Source organism: Scylla paramamosain, chromosome 13 (assembly GCF_035594125.1).
Source record: "Scylla paramamosain isolate STU-SP2022 chromosome 13, ASM3559412v1, whole genome shotgun sequence".
Classification (NCBI taxonomy): domain Eukaryota; kingdom Metazoa; phylum Arthropoda; class Malacostraca; order Decapoda; family Portunidae; genus Scylla; species Scylla paramamosain.
The window spans coordinates 6,041,430-6,060,812 of record NC_087163.1 but is presented as its reverse complement, the minus strand read 5'-3'; the positions used below and the strand labels follow the sequence as shown (position 1 = coordinate 6,060,812).

The 19,383-nt window shown below is 45.8% G+C and overlaps 1 protein-coding gene across 1 annotated transcript; it reads right to left on the bottom strand.

The window, feature by feature from the left end:
- Positions 1-11,013: 11,013 nt before the first annotated feature.
- LOC135106372 (nascent polypeptide-associated complex subunit alpha, muscle-specific form-like) lies at positions 11,014-17,306 on the bottom strand. Its single transcript, XM_064015315.1, has 3 exons — positions 17,153-17,306; positions 14,779-15,067; positions 11,014-14,152 (listed from the first exon to the last, which is right to left on the bottom strand). The coding sequence occupies exon 3, from the start codon at positions 14,120-14,122 to the stop codon at positions 12,164-12,166; it is 1,959 nt and encodes a 652-aa protein (XP_063871385.1). The 5' UTR covers positions 14,123-14,152; positions 14,779-15,067; positions 17,153-17,306; the 3' UTR covers positions 11,014-12,163.
- Between the last annotated feature and the right edge of the window lie 2,077 nt (positions 17,307-19,383).

The following is a 19,383-nucleotide window of genomic DNA, read 5'->3' as shown; positions in this document are numbered from 1 at the left end:
CTTCACCTCCTCCACTCTCATCTTTCGTGGTTTATGTTTATTTTTATTTAATCATGTATATATAAAAGTTTTTCATCGCCTCAGTTTCGATAACACAAGGCTGCACACGGAGGAGGAGGAGGAGGAGGAGGAGGAGGAGGAGGAGGAGGAGGAGGAGGAGGAGGAGGAAGCCCACCCAGCGTTTAAGTGAAGAGAGAGAGAGAGAGAGAGAGAGAGAGAGAGAGAGAGAGAGAGAGAGAGAGAGAGAGAGAGAGAGAGAGAGAGAGAGGCAACAGATTTCTAGATGAAGTGAACGTCAAAACTTTCACTGTGCTAGTTAATTAAAAAGACATGACGGGAGCGATAAGTCGACCACGCCCTTCCCGCCCCCTTGAGGCCTACCAGATAACGCGGCGACAGACACTTTAGATTACCATGCTCTCTCTCTCTCTCTCTCTCTCTCTCTCTCTCTCTCTCTCTCTCTCTCTCTCTCTCTCTCTCTCTCTATCATTTCTTTCTCGTCATTCTTCCTCCATATAATTCGTTATTTCCTCTTCTTTTCCTTTCGTTATTCTCTCTCTCTCTCTCTCTCTCTCTCTCTCTCTCTCTCTCTCTCTCTCTCTCTCTCTCTCTCTCTCTCTCTCTCTTTTAGTGCTACTCGTCATCCTTCCTCCCTGCATTTATTTCGTTATTTCCTCTCCTTTCTTCCCGTTCTCCTCTTCACCTCTATTTTTTTTCATTTATTTATTTTTTTTGCTTCTTTTCCTTCCTTCCTTAACGAATGAAATAGTAACTTGAAAATATTTTAATAACCCTGTGGCTGCTATGGCTTCTGATCACGCTTGACAAAATGCCGTGCAGTGAGTTAATGCTGTAATATTTCCAAAGACACTAGTATGAGGAAGTGATGAAGCACGTGAAGACTTTTACTGCCTGTACTTTCATTCTTGCTCAATAAAATCGTCCTGTTGCTGAAAAGAATTAGGTAACGAGTGGCATATTGTTATTTGTATTCGAAGTGTACAAGCTTACGTGTTGAGAATGTAAGAATGCTTTCCAGTCAATTTAATTTGTTAATACATATTTATGACACTATATAGACTCAATACTGGGTACAAATTCAGTTGAGCTCTTCCTCCTCTGGCCGCACGGTAAGAAAAAACAGTCTTCCATTGCACCGTTAAGTGAGGCCTTTGTGTCATGGGAAAGAACAATAGATAGCATCGGCCCCCACAACGCGCCGCTATGGAAAAAAAGAACATGAACTCCGCAATCACCAGTAATGAAGACAAGCATCCAGTGGGTGAAAGAAAAGATGAAACAAAAGGAATCGTGACTTACAAAGCTTATGGCATCTTCTCCTGATGTTTAGTTACTTAATGTTACTTAAATCTTATGGACGACGACACACACTCACACACACACACATACACACACACACACACACACACACACACACACACACACACACACACACACACACACACACACACACGCACGAAGACTCATCCCCGCCAAGCACACCTCCGCCTTGGTCGTCAGGTAATCCTCGCTAATCTAATAGAAAGGCCTTTAAAGAAAAACAGCACGAGATAGTGGGATTATCTTAAGCCAGACATAAACCGCCCGCAACAAGGTGCCTCTTAGTATAAAACTCCCGTCCTTCTCTGCCTCCTCACGCGATGCTCACGCCGCCACGCCGCTGCCCTGTCTGAAGTGATTACTACCACTACTATTTCTACAGCTGCTACTACTGCTACTACTACTACTACTACTACTACTATCACCACCACCACTACCACCACCACCACAACTACGTACATACAAAACATAAAATATATTACCAAATACGTAACCATATTAGACAACTAAATCCCAACAGTAAACCACCCACAACACACACACACACACACACACACACACACACACACACACACACACACACACACACACACACACACACACACACACACACACACACACACACACACACACAAAGAAAAGTAAATAAACAGAAACAAACAGGGAAAAAAAATAAATAAAATAACATCAAAACCAATATTCCTTACAAAACTCGGACATTATCTTCCAAGAGGGGCCGCGCAGAAGTTCAAAGCAATTAGTCAAGAAATATACAAACTTTTCACCTGGCCCGGCACAACCCCAGTTCACAATGCAGGCAGAGGCATACACGGGAGCCTCAGGTGAGCGTGTGACGGGAGGAGCAATTAAGCGTGAGAACCAATAGTGGGAGAGGTGAACCGCGCGCGTGACTTGCCCAACATGAACTGGAGAGGAAGAGGACGGCGTGAGAGAGGGGAGCACGTGAAGTAAAGGAAGAGCTTAGTGAGAGGGGATGGAGAGAGCAAGAGGAGGTGGAGGAAGACTAGATGGAGAGATAGAAGGGAAAGAGGGAAGTGGATGGAGAGAGGGAAGAGAGACTGGCATGAGGGGAAGAAGGAAGAAAGACAGGGTAGGGAGAGGTGAGGAAGAGTTAGGAGAAAAGATAAGGAAAAGAGAGAGGGTGAAGGGAGATAGGAAAAGAGAAAAGGAGGAAAAGAGTGAGGAAAGTATGTAATACCAGAGAGAGAGAGAGAGAGAGAGAGAGAGAGAGAGAGAGAGAGAGAGAGAGAGAGAGAGAGAGAGAGAGAGAGAGAGAGACAGAGAGAGGTTACGCGACACAATTTTAGAGAGGCCTAGGAGGGAGGGCCTATTGAGACACTACCTTTCCTCCTCGTCCTCCTCTTCCTCCTCTTCCTCCTCCTCCTCCTCTTCATCATCATCATCATCATCATCATCATCATCATCATCATCATCGTCATCATCATCATCATCATCATCATCATCCTCTTTTTCTTGCACATTTTTCGTCACCACTTATTAAAAAGAAAAAAAAAGTACCTAGTTTTATTCCTTTCAGTTTAGTATTTTCCAAGTGTTCGTTTGAGAGAAGTAACATTCATTTTATAATTTTTTTCATACTATATCTATTCTTTTCATAGTATTTTGTGGCAAGTTGTAGAAGAGACTCTTAAACTGCAAAAATAGTAAACATTATCTTCATCATCACCACCATCACCACTACAACCACAACCACCATCATATTCACAATCGTCCCCAGTAACGCCATTTCCCGCAATAAACTGGGTAATAATTGGGCCAAGTGACGGCAGGAAGTACTTCAGACTCCAGGGAAAGAGAAGGTAATCAGTTGAGGAGAAAGTGTAATGCCTTGCCGGTGAACTGTGATGCATTGCTGCCACTCGTCACCCCACTCGTCAATCTGGCCCACCGTGACTACAATACTGCGTGGAATTAAGCGTAACCTGCTGTGGTCTTTCTTTTTTACCATTAAGAGCATTGTGAAAAGAATATTTGTACGGACACTGTGAGAAAGAAGAGAGAGAGAGAGAGAGAGAGAGAGAGAGAGAGAGAGAGAGAGAGAGAGAGAGAGAGAGAGAGAGAGAGAGAGAGAGAGAGAGAGAGAGAGAGAGAGAGAGAGAGAGAGAAAGAATAAAAGATTAATTTCATCTTCTCTAGGCTAAATAACTAACCAACGGACTGTAATGCAAAACTGTCTAATAACAGTAGGTAATTATGGGGAGAGGATTAATGTAAATAGCACATCACCAGGTCTTTATACAAAAGGGATGTTGGAGATAAGAAAACGAAAGCAATAAAAGTATGTAAAATAAAAAAAAAAGTGTCATGAATATTGTATACAAAGATAAGGAAATAATGTGTAGTTTTGAGAGATGAGGAATAATAAAACAAAAACAAAAAAAAATCCATAACCAACTAAAAATACGAAAACGGCAAAAAAAAAGGAGCATCTACATAGAAAATGTGATTGTGGGTGATGACAGCGACGATGACGACGATGACGAACAACAACAACAACAACAACATCAACAACAACAACATCAACAACAACAACAACAACAACAACAACAACAACAACAAAAACAACGAAAACGACGAAGAAGAAGAAGAAGAAGAAGAAGAACAAGAAGAAGAAGAAGAAGAAGAAGAAGACAAAGATGATGGCGACACAAAGACCACCCCACGACACAGCAACGCACCACAAGTAGAAACACTCACGAATCCACGACCTTCCATTCCTAACACCTTTCTACGCCACCTCCCTCACCTTCATCTCCTCCCTCATAATCTATAGGTACCTTCGTTATCCTCCCTATCTCTTCCCCGCGTCGCTCTCCATCCTTTCCTCCTCTCCCCCACTCTCCCCCTTCGTTCACTTTCCCTCAAGCGGCAGATCCCACTCTCCCTCCTTCCTGACCTCGCCCCGGCCGTGACTCATGCCCCCGCCCGCCACTCTCCCTCTCTCGGGAATGGGCGCCTCGCTGCTCGTGGGAAAGGATAGAAGACTAGGATGGTGGAGAGGAAGAAACGTCCGGCCCCGGTTCACCCCCTACCGCTAAGCATTGAATCCTTTACTACAAACAACATTAGAATCTTTTGCAATCACCAGTAATGATCATGTTTAGCCCCATGCAGGCATTCAGAAAGAGCAATCTGATTCTCTTAAGTGGTTTTGGAGTCAAATTACGTCTCTGTTAGCTTCTGAGTGGTATGTTTGACGTCATTCTTTATATTCATCCACAGAGCAACCATATTCTGTTCAAAAGTCAGAGAAAAAGAAAAGTCAGTTGAAAATTTTGTGTCTACGTAAGAATAGAACATAAAGAAGTGAAATGTACAACTATATCCACCTTTACAATAAGCCTACCGCGTGAGAACTGGGGGGTACGTGTGTAACTTTGATTCTTTGTAATTTTGAGCTGTTTAATTCGCGAAGGTGTAGGTCTCCCTGTTGCGCGTACTGTGGTGAGGCGAAATGAACTGTGCGAGAAAGAAAACATAGAAGAGACCACAAGGGTACAGAAGGAGGAAAGAGGAGGAAGAAGTGGAAGAGAGGAGCTGCAAGGGATGAAACATGATACAGAAGTGGAAGAAGAAAAAAGGAAGATGGTGTAGAGGTGGTAGAAGAGTGAGGTGGAGGAAACAAGGAGGGAAGAAAAGGTGACGCAGAGGTGGAAGAAGAGAAAGAGTAAGCAATGATGAAAGAGAAAGAAGGAAGAGGATGCAGAAAGGAAAGATAAGAAAGGAAAAAATACAGGAATGGAGGAGAAAAAAAGAGGAAATAGGGAATTACATCAAGGAGAAAGAAAGGGAGAACACACACAACATATGAGATAGAGAAAAATGGAGCAAAAAATAAGTAAAACAAAAAAATAAAGTGACATAAGAGTGCACTGGAAAGGAGGAAAGTGTCAAAAATTAATAAAAAAAAAACGAGAAAACAAATCCATCTCCTGTGAAAAAGAAAAATGCAGAAACCAAAGACGAGAGAGAAAGAGAGAGAGAGAGAGAGAGAGAGAGAGAGAGAGAGAGAGAGAGAGAGAGAGAGAGAGAGAGAGAGAGAGAGAGAGAGAGAGAGAGAGAGAAAACAGGAGATGAAGAAACATTAATCAAAATCCATAAAGAACAATGAGAAACAAAAAAAAAAAAAAATTCACGATACGCCAACCAGTAAAAGTCACGACCTGTAGCAGTGGTCGTGGCGGGGGAAGGGGAGGGGGAGGGAGAGTGGCGGGGGAGAGGGATGGGTGAGGAGGAGAGCAGGGGGGAGATGACACTGACAAGACCCTCCGACTGACCCTGACACCCCCTGGTTGACCCCTCCTCTTCCATCACCCTGGAGGAGGAGGAGGAGGAGGAGGAGGTCAAGAAGAAGAAGAAGAAGAAGAAGAAGAAGAAGAAGAAGAAGAAGAAGAAGAAGAAGAAGAAGAAGAAGAAGATGGAAGGGAGGAAAACGATTACATATTCTTCTACTACTACTACTACTACTACTACTACTACTACTACTACCATTACTACTACCAGCACCACCAGCACCACCACCACCCAGTCACGCATGAGGAGCCACAGCCAGGGACAGACATAAAGAGAAACGAAGAGAGAGAGAGAGAGGGAGAGGCGGACACCAAATAATTAAAACAAACAGAACCTTCGGCGGTAATGGCAAACGAAGAGAGGTCAGACGAGGTGAGGAGAGAAACTGTGGGTGGAGAGAGAGAGAGAGAGAGAGAGAGAGAGAGAGAGAGAGAGAGAGAGAGAGAGAGAGAGAGAGAGAGAGAGAGAGAGAGAGAGAGAGAGAGAGAGAGAGAGAGAGGACGATTCTTTCACGACAGCACAATGGAAAATACAGTCCACATTTAGATCCACAATTACAAGAACCAGAAGGCGTTGAAAGGAACAGAAACGTACAGAAAACAACAAACAAGACCCTTTGACCCTTAGGATGATTGTGATAAGCTACACTAATATAAATCAAGGGATGTACGACAGTAAAGACAAAGGCTCCTCCCCCGGGTGTGAGAGAAGCGTGGGAGGGAAGGTGGTAAGGGGAGTGGATGTGTGTAACTAGAGGATGAGTTCATTGGAGGTGGAAAAATGGGCTTCTGTTTACGTAAATTCCATCTGTCAAGGTTTTTCCATCAATGTATCACCCGAAATACTCATACGTAATTCCTAGAAGATAAATTCTCTCAGACTTAACCTAACCTAACCTAACTTAACCTAACCTAATTTAATCTAACCTAACCTAACCTAACCTAATCTAACCTAACCTAACCTAACCTAACCTAACCTAACTTAACCTAACCTAATTTAATCTAACCTAACCTAACCTAATCTAACCTAACCTAATATAACCTAACCTAACTTAATCTAAACTAACTTAATCTAACCTAACCTAACCTAATCTAACCTAACTTAACCTAACCTAACTTAATCTAACCTAACCTAACCTAATCTAACCTAACCTAACTTAACCTAACGTAACTTAATCTAACCTAACCTAACCTAATCTAACCTAACCAACCTTAATCAAACTTGACCACATTTAATCTAACCCAACTTAACCAAACCACACCTAATTTAACCCAACCTAACCCAATCTAACCTAACCTTTCTTAACCTATTCTAAACTAACCTAACCAAACCAAACCAAACCTAACTTAACCAAAGCAAACCTAACTTAACTTAATGTTTGAGGAATTTAGGTGGAAATCTAGTGGACGCAATAACCGTTAAGGAAACTCAGGAGGAAATTAAGAGTACACAAGAGGAAGGAATGGGAAGGTGAGATGGAGTCATGAACAAAAAAAACGTACCTGGTTGTTTTAATTATAAGAGAATGCAAAGTAACAAGTGCACACGTGGAGTGGAAAGGGAGCGATGAAAGGGGTTGGGGCACGAACATGGGAAGAAAATGGGAGGCGTGGGTGTCGACGGAAGGTGTGAGGGTGAATAGGAGCGAGAAATAAGCCCAGTAGTGTGAAAGGTGTATGGGTGTGTGGGAGGAAGGCAGGGTGTGAATGGAAGGGCGTTCATGAGGCAAATGGGGAAGGTGTGTGGGGGTGTCTGAGGAAGGGAGTGAATGGAATGGCATGATTAAGGAGACGAGGTGGTGTGTAAGGAAAATGTGGGTGGGACTGTGGAAGGAAGTGAGTGGATGGTTATGAGAGTGGAGGTAAGATGCTGTGTGTGTGGGGAAGGTGTGTGGAAATGTGGGAGAAAGAGTATGGATGGAACGGAATAAGCGTGTGGAGGCAGATACGTGGAGGTGGAAGGTGTAGGAGTGTGGGTGGATGGTTATAGGAGAGTGGAAGCAAGAAGGCGTGTAGAGAGATGAGTGGGGGTACGGAAGGATGTTGGTGGACGGTCATAAGCTTATGGAAACAAAAGGGCAAGTGAGGAAGGTGGATGAAAGTGTGGAATGGTGTGGGTGAAGGAGAATAGGCGAATGGAGGCAAGAAGGCGTGTGGGAGTGTGGTAGGAAGGATGGTTATGGGTAGGGGGGCTTGTGGAAGTAAGGAGGCGTCGCAGGAAGATGTGGGAGGAAGGAAGGGCGTGGGTGGAGAGGCATAGGCGTGTGGAGGCAAGGAGGCGCGAGGGGAGAGGCGGAAGAGCCCGGGTGCGCCACCAACAGGCAGACGCCACACGACCTTGGTTCTCATCTTTGTACGCCGCCTCAGCCGCGACCCGTGCCGTCACGCCCGTGGGAACCTTTTAAGGGGGAGGTCACCCACTTGGCGGAGGCACCTGCTGCTTCATACATTTTTTTGCTATCAATACTTGTACTACCACCATCAACACCACCACACCACCACCAGCACCACTACTACTACATCTACTGCTGCTGCTGCTGCTACTGCTACTGCTACCACCACCACCACTACTACTACTACTACTACTACTACTACTACTACTAATAATAATAATAATAATAATAATAATAACAACAATAATAATAATAACAACAACAACAGCAACAGCAACAACAACAACAACAACAACAAAAACAACGATAAAAAATAATAATGATAACAACAACAACAACAACAGCGACATTAACAACAACAATAATAATAATAATAATAATAATAATAATAATAATAACAATAATAATAATAATAATAATAATAACAGTAGTAGTAGCTGTAGCACTAGCAGCAACAGCAGCAGCAGCAGCAGCAGTAGCGGTAGTAGTAGCAGTGGTAGTAGTGGTGGTGGTGGTGGTAGTGGTGGTAATATACAACCACCACCACCATCATTTCTATATTCCATCACCACCACCACCACCACCCTAACAATAACACCGCCAGTTTCTCTCCGCTACCACCATCATCATCAACATACCGCCAGTCAGTGTCTGCTTCTCAAGACGAAGACTACTGTCATAAAATTTTCCACAATAATGCGAGGAAAAAAATCATTCTTATAATTGAATGACGAGAGACAACAGAAGAGAAAGTGATGTGTGAGAGAGAGAGAGAGAGAGAGAGAGAGAGAGAGAGAGAGAGAGAGAGAGAGAGAGAGAGAGAGAGAGAGAGAGAGAGGAGAGAGAGAGAGAGAGAGAGAGAGAGAGAGCAGAGATACTGAAAGCATACAAAAAGAAAACAAATTTAATATACGATTATAATAGCAACGAGAATACCTAGTTTGAAAAGGCACGAAAACACGTAAAAAGGAAATAACATTAAAGAACATGTAGCTATGAAAAAATATATAATAAGTAAGTAAATGAAGAAGGAAAGAAGGAAAAACGAAAGAAAGAATGAAAGGAAATGAATAAATAAACCAATAAAACATGAAAACAAAATCCCCTTAAACAAATATAACGGAACCAACATTTTACCGAGAACACACAAACCTATTGCTTCAATCACGCTAAAAAAAAAAAAAAAAGGAAGAAAGAAAACAAAAAAAAAAAAAAAAACGTAACGATGTAAAAAAGCAAAAACAGTCAACAGGAAACTGGTGGAGAAAAAGAAGGGTTAACAAAGAGGTTAATATGCAAGACAAAAGAGATGAAAAGAATAAGAGAAAATGAACACCGCAAAACCTTTCACGGCGAGTCATGACAGAGATGAATCACTGATGACAAAAAAAAAAAATATATATGAATAAATAGATAGATAAATAAATAAATAAATAAAGGTAAAAAAAATAAAAGCAACAAAAGGAAACAAAAAATATATATAACTACAAGAGGAAATGCCTAAAATAACAACACTGATACAAAAAAAAAAAAACATTTATGAAATCCGTGTAACAATAATGACACTGGGGAAAACAATGAAACAGAAAACGATGAAAGCTAACTTGTTCTTCGATAAGTAAAAAAGATGATGGGACGAGGAGGAAGAGGTGCACGAGGGCGAAAGATAAAGACAAAGAGACAGAAGATGACGTGGACGAAAAGATAAAAGATAACGATGTCGACGAACAGATAAAAGATGAAGAGATGACACAGAGATAAAAGATGACGAAGAAATAAAAAATGATGAAGGGATAGAAGATGACAAAGAAAGAGAGAAGATGACGAAGATGACGAAGAGAGATGATGACGAGGACGAAGAATGAGGAAGAGAGGACGAGAAGAGAACGACGAGCAGGACGAAGGCAGGAACGAAGATGAGGAAGAGAAGATAGACGATAGGAGAACAATGATGAAGACGAGGATGACGAAGACTAAGGTGAAGAAAACAATAGGCACAGGGAAAGTATAAGAAAAATATATAAGGAGAAAGCCGGCAAATAAAAAAAACACGAAAAGAGAGAGAGAGAGAGAGAGAGAGAGAGAGAGAGAGAGAGAGAGAGAGAGAGAGAGAGAGAGAGAGAGAGAGAGAGAGAGAGAGAGAGAGAGAGAGAGAATGTAAATGTAAGACTGAGAAAGAAAAAAAAAGGAAAGAGAGAAAGCATAAAGATTATACTGGAGTGGTTCTCTTCAGTGCGCACAGGTGCCTCGCCTTATTTGGGCGGGAGGGCGCAGGAGGCCAAGATAAAGGTTGGCACACAAAGAAAACAAAGAGAGGAAGAAGAGACACGCAAAAAAAGAAGGTTGGCGAGAAGGAAAGAAAAAACACGATAGTTCTCATAATGGTGAGGAAACGGTACCATTGAGTTAGCTATGGCACACACACACATACACACACAACACACACCTTTCGTTCTGCACACACAGCAAGCGAAGGTAAACAGATGAATGCATAATTAAGGTGATTTCATATTCAACTCTCCTGGTGGAATGATGAGGCTCCTTCTTGGTGAGGCTAATACTTGATTGGTCAGTTAAGATAGTTGACTCTCTCTCTCTCTCTCTCTCTCTCTCTCTCTCTCTCTCTCTCTCTCTCTCTCTCTCTCTCTCTCTCTCTCTCTCTCTCTCTCTCTCTCTCTCTCTCTCTCTCTCTCTCTCTCTCTCTCTCTCACCTGTCACCATAGTCTTGTCTTTCACTCTGTCGCCTTTGATGTGTTTATGGAGGGGCCTTCACTCGATTTAATTCTATGTTCGTCTCTCTCTCTCTCTCTCTCTCTCTCTCTCTCTCTCTCTCTCTCTCTCTCTCTCTCTCTCTCTCTCTCTCTCTCTCTCTCTCTCTCTCTCTTACACACACACACACACACACACACACACACACACACAAACACAGAGTAGGGTAATCATACTTTCTTAGGAGCTTTTCATATTTTATTTCACTCTGCATGACACAGACAAACAGGTGAGGGACACACGGACATCACGGGGCACGACGGGCCTGCCTCCCTGACTACACGACAGCTGAGGGTGAGGGGATGGTGGGACGGACGTGGTTGGGACAAGAAGAGTATAGTGAAGGCAGCGGGCAGGCGGACACAAGGACATGCAACCAAGCGAACATAAATGATTACTGGTACTGATGCATCGTCAGCAGCCACTGTCACGGGAACAAGTGAAGGTAAGGAAAGGATGCAAGCGCGAATTTTACTCAAAAAAAAACAAATGCGAAAGTTACCAGACCTGACCAGAACAAGGGAACGAAAAGACTTCAGGCACACTGCACTTAAGCTGATAAAAATCATGCCCCAAGACGCAAAATAAGAAAAAATAGGTATTATGTGCAGTAGCAACGAGTAGCAAAGCAGAGCAGAGGGCGGGTGAGGACATGCGTTTGTCACCCTTGGCTGGAAGCGGAAGCATTGCCATGAGGCACCGCGTAAGACCAAAAGCAGTGACCGCTAAAGGACAGAAAGGAGGAAATAACCCAATAATACCCCAGCGAAAGGGAGCGACGCTCCCCAGCCAATCATAAGTGGAGAGGACCCGCGTCCCCTCCAAGACCATAGCGCCGTGATGGGGATCGTCAACATTCTAACCTACCTATAATATCTCAATCATATTTACACGTAGAAAAATATCTAGGAAATGCATTTATCATATATATATACCTATATCATATATAAATATATGTATATATGAGCCCCTATCGTCTCTTTATACATCAATATATAAAACAATATCACGAAAGATTCACGCAATTCGCGGCAGCTCAAACAATGGCTTGGCATCAGTACAAAGCCAAACATGAGAATCACTGGTATTCAGGCTCGAGAGACGAGGCGCGGAACTGCACTGGATAGAGGATGAGGGCGAGAGTGGCCATGTGGCGCTCTGGCTTTCTCATGTGATCACAAGAGTTTTGAGCCACAAGCGCCTTCCTATCGAGGCTCACGTGTCTAACTGGACAGCTGAAGCCCCGACTCTCGCACAATGCAGGCCGCCCGCCACTCCTCCATTCAGGGCAGGGTCACCGAGACTCAGGACCGCCGCCCTGCAGCACTAGGACCTTGGAGGGGGTGGCAGCTGTATCTCGGAGGGCGGCAGGATAACCACCTTGTTGGATGAGGGAAGAGGAGGAATATTTGCGCCCGGGGGAAGTCTGACAGTCCTGAGATGGTCGTCATCAAAACGATCGTCATCAAATCGATCGTCAAGATCAAATCGATCGTCATCGAATCGATCATCAGGATCGAAACGGTCGTCGTCGAAACGATCATCAAGATCGAAACGGTCGTCGTCGAAACGATCATCCAAATCAAATCGATCATCATCAAATCGATCGTCTAGATCAAAACGATCGTCATCAAAGCGATCATCAAGATCAAAACGGTCATCGTCGAATCGATCGTCTAAGTCGAACCGATCATCATCGAAGCGATCATCCAGGTCGAAACGATCATCGTCAAACCGGTCATCCAGATCATCCCTGTCTGCCTCTATGATCAAGATGGGTCCACGTGAGCCCTGGACGGTGGCGGGCCGTGATGACCTAAACCCTCCACTCCCGCGCAAAGGCGTCCCTGGCGACGGCAGACTTGGAAGCCTGACGCCGCCTCCCCCGCCACCGGTGCTGCCAACTGAAGGACGTGGACTCGGGAGAGGGACTCCGAAGGAGCCTCTCTGACCACCCTGAGACGAGGACAAGCCAGGAAGTGGAACGCCACCACCTCCAGGCTGAGCAGGAGCAATGCTTGGAAGAGGAACTCCAAGACCTCCAGATCCCCGTCCTTGTCCACCTCGTCCTCCAGCAGAGCCACCAGAGGAAGAAAGAACAGGGAGAGGAACACCAACACTTCCATCTCTTGGTTGTCCTCCACCCCTAACTCCTTGGCGAGTCGTAGGAGTGACAGCACCGGGGATCCTTATAGGCTGTCCCACTTGGGGTCTTTGTGACTGTGGTCTCTGCGGCTGTGTTCCAAATGACTGACTGACTGATGTTCCTGAACTGCCCCTTCCGCTAAGCGTAGGCAAAGGGACACCCCCAGACTGGAACGCTGTGGGAGATTGAGGGATACGAGCACCAAAGGTGGTTGGGGTCCCGGTACCAGCAGACTGCCCGATGCTGACCCCAGGAGCCCTCTGTGTAGGTGTCGAAGGTGGAAACTGTGGCTGCCGACTTCTGGGAATGGTCTGGATTCCCTGGCCTCCACCCGTGCTGGATGACGCCTGCGTTCCTCTTCCTCGGCTTGACGTGCTTGCGGAGAGTCTGTTTCCTGTGAGAGTAGGCAGAGGAACACCCTGGCTGGCCGGTCGCGCATCGGCGACATTGGCAGGTGTTTGAGAACTCTGGATGCCACTCAGGAGGAGGTTCACGCCGTCTGCCGGAGGCCTGTTGAAGGGGCGAGCAGGGGCGAGGGTGGGCAGTACGGGGCGGCGATTTACCACCACTCTGGGTGGCGTCCTTGAAAATGAGCTGGGCCTGAAGGTCGTTGGCAGCTGAGCCAAAGATGGGGAAGGAGGACGGGAAGATGAAGGAGTGGGAGAAGGACGGAGAGAAGAGCTCGGAGGACGGGCAGAAGAACGAGTTGGAGGACGCGTAGGAGGACGCGTAGGAGGAATGGTAGGAGGAATGGTAGGGGTAGGAGGACGGAGAGGAGGACTAGGAGGTCGAGCAGCAAGAGAAGGAGGAGAACGAGACGGGGAAGTAGGAGGGCGACTCACGGGCTCTTGTGACCCTCGAGATTGTTCATTTCTGCCTCTGAGGTTGTTCTGTGATACTGCCGTGAATCCTGAGGTGCCGCGGAGCACCGGGGATGGTGAGGCGGGCCTCGCCGCCGGAGTGACTCTGCTGAGATCGTTGGAAACTCTAGGTCTGCCAGGCGAGGGAGTCACTTTCCCGATCTCTTCGTTGACGCTGAAGTGCTGCGAGGAGATCCCGCAGTCAACGTTGTACCACCAATCACACACGAGCCTCCGCTGGTTGAAGATGGTGGTGTTGGGGCACAGGAAGCTGTTCATCCGGCCGTCAGCGTGACACACGTGGAACACCTGCAGGGAAGGAAATTAGAGGGGGAATTCTCAGAATGAGTCCATCTCACTATCGTCCATAGCAGTCTATTCCGAGCGTCAGTGGGCAACTTTTCCTGGTGTCATATAACATTTGTCTCCGTGCGTCCTGACTGCCTTCCTCTTCCAGTTACTTTCCGCTATCATGATGCATTCTACTGCTTCATGTCATGTGTGTATTGCAGTGTTCTACAATGAACGATTTATGACCATGATATCACTGCTACAATAAACTTGAAATACTGTACTGTTACTGCCACTGAACTCCTTGTCGTTCGTATTAGAAATACAAGAACAATCGCGGGTTTCATGCATGATTTAATCCGTCTCATCAATTGCCAGTCTCTTTCAGGAATAGAAGCGGAGAGTTAAGCCAAGCAGTAACGTCTTCCTTGCCATCCCGCGTCCCGTCCCTCGGTCACTCGTCTTTACCTGCCACCAGTCCCGTGTCGTCTTTTCTCCTGCCTTATGTATAAACATACATACACAATCCGTCTTCATTTGTCTTCTCTGTTCGCATACACGTCACCAGCTTTCCCTCACTGAATCATTCCCCTAAACACACCCCAGCCGGTCCTTCCCAGGCGTCTGGCAGGCACCTCCCTCACCTGACAGCCGGTGTCCACATCGGCATAGTAACCGTGGCCTTTGTTCCGGCAGTCAAAGTTTGTTCTCGGAATGGCGTTCAGGACGGGGAAGTCTTGGCCCGGCGTTCCTCCTGCAAGCGATCCCGCCCTCCGCACCCTGGAGAGGCTGATGGCGCCCTCCACCTCCACATCATCAAAACCATCCTCCAACCCGCTCCCGGAGAACAATGAGGGTGGGAGTCGATGCCAATGTCAGACAGATCCTGGACGACGTCACTGGGCTGGGGGGCAACAAGCTCCACTCCCGCCGCTAGACACAGAGGACAAGAGGGGGAGTTTAGTTTTCCGGTGTTTAGTGTACAGGACCCGAACCATAACACTGTTTATAAACAGGTGCAGAACAAAAAGAGTCATTCTTCTAACACAAGATGACTCAGATTATACAGTTTTTCCCTAACATAAAAATAGGTAAACAAAAATGCAGTTCCTCCCATTATCATTAAAAGTTTAATAGTCCTAAACAGATACTTGGTAGGCTGGCTGCAGAGGAAGGTGTTTAAAATCTGCGGGAGAGGGAGCAAGTGACGCCGCGCGTCCTCTGTTTCACCTGTCAAGTTTCGCAAGCTAAAGGCGGCTTACAGAGGGCGACGCAGGTACCCTGAGGCTGCGGCCCTTCACCCTACAGCCCATTCACTCCCCACGCATACCCATGCCTCTCCTCTCTCTCTCTCTCTCTCTCTCTCTCTCTCTCTCTCTCTCTCTCTCTCTCTCTCTCTCTCTCTCTCTCTCTCTCTCTCTCTCTCTCTCTCTCATGTGTCTTACCAGTTCCTATGCAAAATATTTTTTTTTTATAAATTTCCTTCTCTTCCTACCTACTCTCCATGATCCTGTCTACCTGATCCCTATTTCCCATTTATCCCCCCATGAATATCTTACTATCTATAAAGCCTTGAAGCAATCTCTCTCTCTCTCTCTCTCTCTCTCTCTCTCTCTCTCTCTCTCTCTCTCTCTCTCTCTCTCTCTCTCTCTCTCTCTCTCTCTCCACCTTTACGAGCACTTAGATTTATTTTCTGCCTTCCGACTCTCTTTTTAAACAGTGATTGTTGTCCCTGCCATTTCCCACTCACTTTCCGCCTCACCCTATTTCATCACCTTCACGCACGTCTAACCCTGTGTCGCTTCTCTCACCACCAGTCACACACACACACACACACACACACACACCATACCCTCCTACACACGTCACTCGCCATGCATTCTCCACACAGACATCGCTCATTCCGTATACAACACGCATCCTTTTCATGGCATATCCATTTCACGCTCAGCTTGAACCACGCAGCACTTTCACGCACCCACGCCTCACGCTCCCACCTGGCAGTGAACAACCTGCGCCTCTGCTCCGCCACACATCACTTCATGCACTGCGTAAATCGCCGCCACATGGGAGTAAACATTGCATACAAAGCATCAAGGTTCATCTATGCGTTACCTGACCACTGTGCACACTGTCTGGTGAATAAAGACTAGTATAATTATGTACATACACCTTATGTTTAGTAATGATGGACTGTTTTGTATGTTTACTGAAACAGTAGCAAAATGATGAAAATAATAAAAGAACTGAAACTATGTATACATACACTACACTACCTATACCAATGTCTATTACTTACTGAGAAATTTGTACGTTACCTCCTTTGAAAAATATAAATTAAATAAGGAAATTACACAAAAAAAAAAAAACAGCAAAAACTAGAAAAATATACACATATATACTCGTATTAAAGCTAGTAATTATTATTATTATTTTTTTTCTTATGTAAGAGGGACACCGGCCAAGGGCAACCAAAATCATCAATATTGAGAAATTAGCACATAAGTTTTTATCAATATAAAATAACAGTAAAAAAACAAATATTGCGTTTATCATTTAAAATGAAGCAATTAAATATAATGAAAACACAATCAAACTCATATTTAGAAGCAAAAAAAGCATTAGTGATGCAAAATTTAGACACTGGTATAAGCTGAAGGCGACGTGGTGATGAGAGTTGCATGACTTGTCCTGGGCAGGTGTTTAGCACTTATGGAGATGAGAACACAGGTGCAGCGCGGCACAGGTGCAATAAGCTTGAACGTGACCACACATAAGCACACACTTGCGATGCTTCATCTTCGCGGCTCACAACATCCTGTCATCAGCCCAGCAGCACCGCCACCTCCAGCAGCGTCTGAAAGCACCTCAGACACACCACCACCACCACCACCACCACCACCACCACCACCACCACCATCACCACCACCACCACCACTACCACCACCACCACCCAAGAAGCACCTCAGAAGCACCCCACACTGATGTCACGGTGCCCACGTGTGCTGGCACCCTCACCTAAGAGTAACAAGACGGCACAAAGCGGGTGCCTCCAGCGCGGCCCTCTCATCCCGAACACGGCGGCACTGGTGAGTGTATATCCTGGATGCCGGGAACGTCTTGGCCCTGGCACTACGAAACCGAAAGTGAGTACCGAAGGAATGGACTGCCTCTTGGCGAAACACTCTCACTTTTATACGGGCGCGACCTGGAAGGCCACAGATGCCAGGCGTCGCTGGAGGAAGGCAGCGGGCAATCCTCACGCCGCCACCCGCCCATTGTCTGAAGGTTTTCGCAAGGGTCATCTCCGCCTCATCTTGACCGTGATGCATTTGTGAGATATGAATAAATAAACAACACAACCCGTCCGAGATGACTAAAAGGGAGGAATGGAGGAAGGGAGGGAGGGAGGAAAGGGAGGTGCCACGAGAGAAATCGCGGCGGTGGTTGCCTCCTCTGCTGCTCCACCTGGCGCGGGAACAGGCACGACTTCTGAGGCAACGGTGGTACGTCTTCAGTGCGCTGCGCATCCCATCACCCTGTTGACGCCCAGCGCTGCATGGATAACATTACTATGGCACGTGAAATCACCAATGCGGACTGGAACGAGGCAGGATACCAGTGCACAACGCACAGGCACGGAGGCAAGGAAGGGAGGGGAGGCGAGAGAAGGAGTCGTGATCTACTGCAAGCCTTTTGGGGGAGCGGGGGAATTCTCATCCCTTCACCTCCCTCCCTCCCTCCCTCCCTCCCTCTCTCTCTCTCTCCCTGCCTCCCTCTCCCTTCTCTGCCTCTTCCATGGGAATGCCAATTTTTTGCGGCACTACCCAGCAAGGATTCCCGCTCTCCCTCTCTCGCTCCTGCCGCTGCAGGAGGGTAGGAGGCAAGACCGGGGCAGGGGGTGGGGGTGGGTCAGGCCGACTGGCTCTGATTTCCGCTACTGGAGTCTGTGGCAACCTTCCCTCAGTCTCCCCTGCCCTCTCATCCCTCTCCCGTCTTTCATCTCTCCTGTAACTCATTTTCTTTATTGTTTTTAGGAGTTCAATTTGGGAGGACGACACGACGCCACACTGACCTCTGACCGCCGCCGTGTTCTCCCACCCCGGGCCAATCAGGGGTGCAGGGAGACACTCATTGTGACTCGGCGGAACGCTGATCACTGGTATTATTATTACTATGAGAGAGAGTGAGAGAGAGAGAGAGAGAGAGAGAGAGAGAGAGAGAGAGAGAGAGAGAGAGAGAGAGAGAGAGAGAGAGAGAGAGAGAATGATCCGGAGGTTCAAATGCCGTAAGATGGTATCAGATTCTATTTTTCTCTCCCGCTCTCTCGGTCAATCAGCGAATGGCAGTGAAGGTAGAGCAGTTGTGGGTTCGAGCCCCCTCTACGCCCCCAATCAGGAGTCCTGTGGGTAATCCAGCCTTCTCCATTCCCTCTGCATTGTGACGTGAGAGCTGCAGGAGAGAGGGAGAGAGGGATGAAGGAATGGAGAAAGGGAAAAGGGAGAAAGTGAGAAGGGATACAAGAATGATGATAAAAGGAAAATAGAGGCGTAAAGCAGAACGAAAACGGGGAAAGAAAAATAAGGGTACAAAGGAAGGAGAAAGACTGGGAAAGGTGAAAGGTAAGCAAATACTTGAAGAATACCAAAAGAGAAAGAAAAGAGAAGACAGAGGATAATGGTAGACACGCATGGAAGGAAGGAGGGAAAAATAAACTGTAGGTAAAAACATAAAAAAAAAAAAAAACAAGGAAGAAAGAACCAAGACAAAGAAAGGAAAAAAAGAAATTCATGAACTGATATTTTTTTGTTGATACACGATTTATATGATATTGTTACATACTGTGATAATTTTTAACTGAATATTTTATTTTTATTTATTTATTTATTTATTTATTCATTTCATTTATTTATTTTTTTTTTTTGGGGGGGAGGAGGGAAATTAAAGGTGGTATTGTGAGTAATTTAATTCATGGAAACCAATGATATACTGAAGTGATAACTGTCTTACAACTAGCACAACACTTTTGAGACACCGATTTCACTGTCACCCATGATCCTGAGGTATGTATCATTTACACTCTTATTACGCAAACACTTCATCTCACTGAGCCACACATTCACTGAGACTGTGAATCTCAAGCCTCCGGACCAATGAAAGAACAGATGGATAGATGGATGGAGAAAAGGAGACAAGAAAGAAGGACGGCAAAGAAGGAAGGAAGCAAAAGTTAGAAGGACGGAGGAAGG